We start from the raw sequence: 8787 nt of genomic DNA on the forward strand, positions 1-8787 counted from the left end.
CTTCTTGATGGGCAATTTTTGCATCTTCGGTTGCGTCATAGGGGTATTGCAGCGACCATAAAATATATGCATTTCATCAAGTTTATCAAGCTCTTTCCAAGTTTATGCATAGTGTTGAACTTTTGTTCAAGCTCTACCATCTAAATGTACAGTAAAATAATTTACGGACACGACGTAAGATGGCGTTTTTTCTGGTCAAAAAAGTTGCAATATCCCTTTGGGTTGCGTATCCTCCAAAGTATTTGGAGCATTGGAATGGGAACCGATCCCCATGTGCTGATGACAAATGTCGATTTAACTTCAACTGTTGGACGAATTGTTTGCTGCAAATTCCACATTGCCGTCGTGTTTTGATTGCATGTGCCACTTCAACGAACGCTTGTAAACAGTAATGTAACAACACTGATTGCATGCATAAATACCTCGTTGGCCACGCATTTCGTGTGTTTGCTTATCTTCTGGAGTGGCGAATCGTCTTTGTGGGTCATCGAATGTTGTCGGAGGTTAGAGCTGTCCAGAAAAGATTTGGAACAAATTGAGCACACGAACGGCTTTTCCCCGGTGTGAATCCGCATATGTCTTTCTAAGTTTGGTTTGTTGATATGTTCTATATCCACAAATATCGCATTTGAATTGCTGGGAATCGCATAGTCTTTCATGATCGATCATGACTGATTCTTGCTCAAATCCTTGATTACATTTTGAACAACGAAATTGGCCATGCGTTTTCTTGTGCTTGTTCAGATTACCTCTTTGTGTCAAATTCGACACTCTTCTTTATTCTGCGTTTGTATGATCTTTCAACGCACTCAATAACAACGTAACAAATTGGACACCAGTTTGTGCAACAAATGGATTTAACTTATTCTTAACGTGCAACTCTAGCGAATGATCACGATTTTCTGATCACGATTGACTGACTGAGAGTTCTAAATACGGCCCCTATTTAAAGCAAACCACTTTCCAATTAAAATTTCTTAACAATAATGTGATAAGACACATGGCACATGGCACTCGTCTGATCGTTGGAATATTCCTTTGTATGATCGAAGACAACAAACCCGTTCAGTGCAAGCTCAGGTGACTTTTCTAGTCATTGATTACGCACGTATTGCACAAGCTAATTCATGTAGAAATAGTTGAAACTTGAAATATTGCCTATTTATACGATTAGTAAGTCTTGTTCATGTGTATAAACATTTGTTGTTCAATTACCTGCGGCAGAGAACTACTCAATCATAGAAAAAACCCGTAGAGGATCTGTGTTTTATGTTTGATCCCATGAACAAAATAGTCTAATTTTCGAGCCAAACTACGGATTTCCATGTAATTCCGCAGATAATATGAAGCTACTCATGACATATTGAAGTCTACAATAACAAGTACATCAAATACATTCAATGTAACAGCAAAGAGAAGGCGACGTAATAATCATTCTCCAGAAGAGAAAGAAATGATAAGAACACAATGTAACAAGTATTTTTTTCAACAAAGTTAGTTTGAATACTAATTAATAATAATCCACGTAAACGATGGCATGTATTATAAAACCGGTTTATTAAGGAAATAATGAGATAATCGAAAGATATTTGTATCAGTCTCTTAGCTGTCGTTGCAAAATGTACGTTTATCTCTTCTTCCCGTCCTATTTTATAAAATCTTTAAAGTACAAGTAAAACCCGCGTGCCATCCTCCACTTGTATTAGTTTTACATTGAAGGGCGCTGCACGTACCTTAACATTCATAATACAAATTTAATGCGAGTTGAGGCGCCCTATGAAAAATGGCACAGATTGCTCGTGCTACGGTTAACTCGTACTTTCATATTTAAAAATATTCATATCAGTCAGATGTGCGTTCACCCGTGTGCAAATAAAATGACTAACAGTCACTCAGTTGTATGTAACTGTATGTAGTGATACACAACTAAAACTGGCTAAGTTGATTGAAATCATGCGTTTTGTATGGAGACAATCACGTTTAATTATTCTTTCAGTCAGCCGACTAATTTGGGACATTTTGACTAAGAGTGATTTGTGATTAAAGTTAACTGCAGTTGCTTATTTTGTTCGAGACAATCACTTTTAGTCAGTCAAAATGTCCCAAATTAATCGACTGACTAGTCAGTCAAAAATTTTCCACACGGGCACATTTGTGACGTCCCGTGTTTCTGTGCATATGCATAGGCGTGTGCTGCTGGTTTTCCAACTGGAAATTGAGTGTCAATGCATGAGCTTAAATCAAGCGGGTATTTGCGTGTGTTGTTTCAACCTTTTCTGATTTTAGTTGACGATTAAGCGCTCGTTCGTATCACGGATTATTTGAAATTTGGATTATTGTTGCAGATTTTTTAAAATTATTTTGGTGTTTTGTTCAAACAAAGGTATCTCTATCAGTGTAGCTTCTATACAAATTCAATCAATTTTAAAGCTATTAACAGTTTAGATATATACACATATAAGCGTGATATTTGAAAAATAAAGAATGTAAAATTATGGATTGTGAATTGAATTGAATAATCATTGTGATAAAAACTCCGACACTTTATTTTTTTTCTTCAAAAATTGAGAATTTATTCGTTTTTTTGCTAGGTGCGAGGTTCAGCGATACTTCATCAAATGCATAAAGTCATTTCGAAATCTGACACCTTCAATAATTTAGTGGTAAGCATACTCGATTGATTTAACATATTTCAATGGACTCAAAGTGGAAAAAAATATTATGGGCAAAAGCTGTCGTAGCTTTGGATTGAAATGTGATACGTTACAAGCTGTTTATAATTATATGTTCCACACTTTGTTGGATCCTATAAGCATTTGTCGCTTTCGCAAGCAGAGCTGACATAGGCACCTACGAGGTGCCGGCACTTACTTCCTTGGGTGCGCACCTAGTACTATTCGAAAAATAAATTTTGAGTATTTTTGAGATTGATATAATTTTTTAAAAATAAATCTATGATATTTAGATGATAAAAAAAATCAAATTTCAAAACATCCAAAAATATTGAGAAAAAAGGCATTTTGAAATAGTACTAGGTGCGCACCCAAGTAAGTGCCGGCACCCCGTAGGTGCCTATGTCAGCTCTGCGTAAGCCGGGAAAACAGCTGCAAAATTAATTCTTGACTAAAAAGCAACATTCTTCTGACTCTTTTCTTTATTCGGTTTCAATTTATTTCGCTTTTGTTCTGTTTTATTCACAATGCGAGCTTTAATCTATAGAGATAATTATGAATTTTTATTTTGGAAAATATTAAATGATATTTCAAATTCGGATGCATGCTCGTTGTTACGATTCAAAGAAATTCTTGATGTGACTGTCTTTTGTGTGTATGAAGCTGTCTATTTTTGTAGGATTCGTGTCTAATTGATGTTGATGCCAAAATCAACTGCATTTTAATCAATCTAAGCAATGCGTCACTTATTTCTGCTTCAAACGATGAACTGCTTTCATGTGGTGATTGGCATCACCTTTCCTGGCAAAGCTTGCTGCACACACTTTGCATTGAATCCGCTCTCCAGTGTGATCCTTTCGCATGTGAATCTGCAACATTTGTGTAGAACGAGAATGCTCTTTGCACAAATGGCATTGATACCGGCGGTAGCCACAGCCATTTTCATGAACCTCTTTCGCATCTTTGGTTGCGTATCCTCCGAAGCACTTGGAGCATTGGAATGGGAATTGATCGCTATGTGTTGATGACAAATGTTGGTTCAAATATATCTGTTTTACGAATTGTTTGCTGCAAATCCTACATTCGATCGACCGTTTTGCTCCGTGCATTGATTGCATGTGCGCCTTCAAGCTATGCTTGTGAACAGTTTTGTAATGACACTGATCGCATGCCAAAACACTTCGTTGGCAGCGAGTTTCATGAACTTGCATCTCTTCTGGTGTGACGAATCGTCGTCTACATTTCGAACATGCATTTGGCGGTCCATTGATGTGAGTCATTGAATGCCTATGAAGATTAGAGCTGTTCACAGTGTGATATCCGCAAAAATCGCATTCAAATCGCTGGGGATTGCATAGTCTTTCATGATCGATCTTGACTGATTCTTGCTCAAATCCTTGATTACATTTTGAACAACGGAATTGGCCATGCGTTTTCTTATGAGTGTTCAAATTACTTTTTACGGCAAAGGAATTCAAACAAACATCACATCGAAACGGCTTTTCTCCAGTGTGAATTCGCAAGTGTCTTATGAGTTCAGCCTTGCAACGTGCCAAATGATTGCACACATGGCATTTGTGCTTCTTTTGCTTTTTGCTTGGTTGGTTCCTGGAAATCATCCGTTTGTTTCGTCTTTTGGAGATTTCATTCCGTTTCTTGCCATTGTTGATTAGATGCGGAGGTTGAACATCGACTGCGTCACCCATTGGCTCTTCGTTGTCATCATCGTGTGCGGTGCTTTCATTCGATCGTTCACATGGTGTCGAGTCTTTGTCTTTGCCCGTCTCTTCTTCTTCACATTTGATTTCAACTTTGATTTGATCGAAGTCATAGTCAAAGTCAATCGGCCTATCGTAATTCGCACGATATCTTCCATCAATTCTAGGCTTTGGTATATCCATGACGTCATCATCACGCGGCTCTTCCTTTATACCAGGCTCTTGCTTGACTTCAAATATTGCACACTTTGACTTGCGCTTTTTACGTCTACCACAAACACCTTTGAACGGGTTCATTTTCTGTTGGATTTAAGAAGACAATATCAAAAACAAATGATCAAAATTTAAAGTCAAGTATTAATTTATTAGTTACCCGTGTGGAAAAATTTTGACTGACTAGTCAGTCGATTAATTTGGGACATTTTGACTGACTAAAAGTGATTGTCTCGAACAAAATAAGCAATCGCAGTTAACTTTAATCACAAATCACTCTGAGTCAAAATATCCCAAATTAGTCGACTGACTGAAAATATAACTAAACGTGATTATCTCCATACAAAACGCAAGATTTCATTCAACTTAGCCAGTTTTAGTTGTTTATCAGTATCACTACATACAGTTACATACAACTGAGTGACTGTTAGTATTTTATTTGCACACGAAATAATTTGCTCAAATATTTAACACACATTTTATTTACTTTTATTTGGTTATTATTTACTAAATGTAAATCAATTGAATGCAAACCACGTGCTTGACGCGTCTTTGTAAAGATAAAGTACGCACGAAATGTACACTCATCGCATACGCTCGAAAATTGGGTTATGTATTACCAATTTTCATGAGCATCTATTGATTTTTATGATTTTTATTTTTACGAACGAATTAAAAAAATACATTCAACAATTGTCGTCCGAATTAATGAAAAGATGAAAAATACTCAATACTTACGTTTTTCGTCGCCTTTTTTCTACCGAAAGTATTTCTTCCACGGATCTCTCAAGATGTCTGTCTCACTCGGTGGTTGACGGAACAATCTAGAACGACATACAGTATGGACTACAGCAACGGAACTAGAATAAACACGCTTGCAAGCGCGCTGCTTGTGTTGGTATGTTTCGTCAAGTTCTCAACGACGCAAAGTGACACTTCATCTCCATTGTTAGCTGTCAATTTAGCAAATGAAGGGCTCAATTCAAAATTGTTAGTTGATATCATGAACAATTATTCTGTTTCAAATGCAAATGTCTGATTTGTGCAAATAAATGTTTCGGAACTAAACGTTTTGCTCTATGACAATAATATGCGCTATAAATGGAAAATATTCAGCAATGCATGCTCTAACGGCATCTATACGGTTTAGTTTGGAAGTATAAAAAATGCAGAAATGTCTGTAAGAAATGACATTTCAAACGTTATTCATGATTAAAGTCAGTGAACTTCCGATAGTAGGGACAAAAGCAACTCTGAAAGGTTTTGGAATTGCTGAATATATTACCATTGCGCTTCATAGCGTTGCTCTATGAACTTAATCCTGCAAATCGAATAACAAGAATCTGAGATAAATGAGCGAATGACATTGAAGTGGTTCAATTTTAAATTGGAAGCAATGCCAATAGAAACGACAAACCGCTTGATAAAAACATTTGGTTACCAAATAAAAACAGACTCATTATTTGTTTATGTTCAAATTTAAACCAATTAGTATCGCAGAGTCATGAATGTCTCGCGAATGCAACAAATGCTATTTTGAAATATGGCCAAACAAATACATGCAATTAAAATAAAATGATTCACGTTATCGTAAACCATCCAAATTGTAAAAATTGAACAAATAGACTAATTTTCTGCAAAACTTTGAAGGGTAACTGTTGTTTTTTATATCATATTTGAGAAGATCACGAAAAAAACTTCCGATATGAATATATGACTTATTTGTATTTTTTCAGAAAACTGGTTTATTTTAAATATGTTACAAATTGGATGGTTTACGTTACATGTTATTATCAACTCACAGCTGGCTAACGACTTAGTTTACTATAATTCTTTAAGATGCTATAGCGTCATTGTAAAATGAAACCGAATTATGACAATATGATTTTATGAGGGGAAAGAATTTGAACGAAATGCATTGTAGCTCGTATGAATAACTGAAATCACACAGAATCACTCCAAGTCATTTACCTATCGCTGTTGTCCAATCGATGGATTGAAGGAGAGTCGCATTGTTTTGTTTTGTTTGTAATCAAAAATAGCTGGAGTCTAAGTATGATGATTCTTGAAGTGTCGGCAAGAAATAGAGCAAATGGCCATATAATTGGAAGTCAATTCTAGTCGAATATTCGAACAATGTGACTAATGACCGACATACTTTATAGCTGAAACTTTGTATCAAAACGTACAAACTTGATTACAGTGCAGAGTTGGTTTTACCGAGAACTTCCCCTGAAGCATTGGTTTCTTTCGTTGGCCAAGAAAATTGCTTCGAAAGTAAACTCAGCAATGAAAAGCAACATTCTTCTACTCTTTTTCTTTTTCTTTTTCTTTTTATTCCGGTTTCAATTTATTTCTGTTCTGTTTCATTTAAAATGGGAGCTTAAATTTAAGGCGATGAATTATTATGTTGGAAAATAATAAATTATTGAAGCAGAAAGTTTCGGATGCATGCTCGTTGTTACGATACAAATTCTTGATGTTAAACTCTTTTATGCGTATTAGGCTGTCTATTTTTTTAGAAATCATGAAATCTTGATGTCAAAGTCAACTGCGTTTTAATCAATCTATGGAATACGTCAGTTAATTCCTCTTCTTCTTCAAACGGTGAACTGTTTTCATGTGTCGATCGGAATGACTTTTACTGGTTTAAAGCTTGATGCACACACTTCGCATTGAATCCGCTCTCCGGTGTGATCTTTTCGCATGTGTGTCTTCAATTTTTGTTTGTATCGACGTGGCTCTTTGCACAAATGGCATTGATACCGGCGGTGGCCACAGATGTCTTCATGAACCTCTTTCGCATCTTCGGTTGCGTATCCTCCGAAGCACTTGGAGCATTGGAATGGGAATTGATCGCTGTGTGCCGATGACAAATGACGATTTAAATCCATCCATTTGACAAATGGTTCGCTGCAAATTCCACATTCTATCAATCGTTTTGCTCCGTGCATTGATTGCATGTGCGGCTTCAAATGATGGATGTGAACAGTTTTGTAATGACACTGATTACATGCCAAAACACTTCGTTGGCAGCGAGTTTCGTGCGTTTGCTTATCTTCCGGAGTGGCAAATCGTCGTCCACATTTCGCACAAGCATTCGGTAGTTCATCTTTGTGAGTCATTGAATGCCTATGAAGATCAGAGTTGGTTGCAAAAGATTTGAAACAAATCGAGCACTCGAACGGCTTATCCCCGATGTGAGTCCGCATATGAACTGTCAAGTTGGATTTCACCACAGTGTGATATCCGCAAATATCGCATCCAAATTGCTGGGGATCACATAGTCTTTCATGATCGATCTTGTCCGATTCGCGTTCAAATCTTTCATAACATTTTGAACAACGAAACTGAAGCTTCGGACCATGCGTTTTCTTGTGACGGTTCAAATTACTTTTTCGTGCAAAGGACTTCGAACAAACATCACACTGAAACGGCTTTTCTCCAGTGTGAATTCGCAAGTGTACTTTGAGGTTAGATTTGTCACGTGCCAAATGATTGCACACATGGCATTTGTTCTTCTTTTGCTTTTGCTTTTTGGCCGCTTGATTCCTGGGAACCGTTCGTTTGTTTTGCCTTCTGGAGATTCCACTCCGTTTCCTCCCGCTGTCGACTGGTTTCGGTGGTTGATCATCGATTGCGTTACCCATAGGCTCTTCGTTGTCATCATTATTGACAGCATGGCTCTCATTCGATTGTTTACGATGTGCCCTCTCGTTCTTTTCCACGACCGTCTTTTCTTCTTCTTCTTTGATTTCATCCTTTAACACATCGAAGTCATAGTCAAAATCGAACGGCCTATCGTAATTCACACGATATCTTCCATCAACGCTCGGCCGTGGTATGTTCATGACATTGTCACCGCCGTTTGGTTCTTCTTTAATCACCAACTCTTGCTTGACTTCAACCGTTGCTGGCTTTGACTTGCGCTTGCAGCGTCTACCAGAAACACCTTTGAATGGGTTCATTTCCTGATTGATTCAGAAAAACAATGTAAAAAATCAATAGTCAAATTTTAAAATCAAGTATCAATTACCTAAAAATAATGAAAAGTGATTCAATTAAATGCAAACCACGTGCTTGATGCGTCTATTCAAAGAAAATGTGCGCATGAAATGTGCACTTGAAAGTTAGGTTATGTGTTACCAAATTTCATGCGTGTCTATTGCTTTTCATGATTTTTC

General features: G+C 36.9%; 1 protein-coding gene across 1 annotated transcript; it reads right to left on the reverse strand.

Moving 5' to 3' along the window:
• Window positions 1-4128: 4128 nt before the first annotated feature.
• On the reverse strand, window positions 4129-8574 carry LOC129570974 (zinc finger protein 836-like; the record flags this gene model as incomplete). Its single annotated transcript, XM_055450703.1, has 3 exons — window positions 4129-4690; window positions 7249-7735; window positions 8180-8574. Coding segments are annotated over 3 exons (1444 nt in total), but the record flags the coding sequence as incomplete, so codon positions are not given.
• Between the last annotated feature and the right edge of the window lie 213 nt (window positions 8575-8787).

Source organism: Sitodiplosis mosellana, unplaced genomic scaffold (assembly GCF_009176505.1).
Source record: "Sitodiplosis mosellana isolate CC-2019 unplaced genomic scaffold, AAFC_SMos_1.0 Smas_scaffold_862, whole genome shotgun sequence".
Lineage (NCBI taxonomy): Eukaryota > Metazoa > Arthropoda > Insecta > Diptera > Cecidomyiidae > Sitodiplosis > Sitodiplosis mosellana.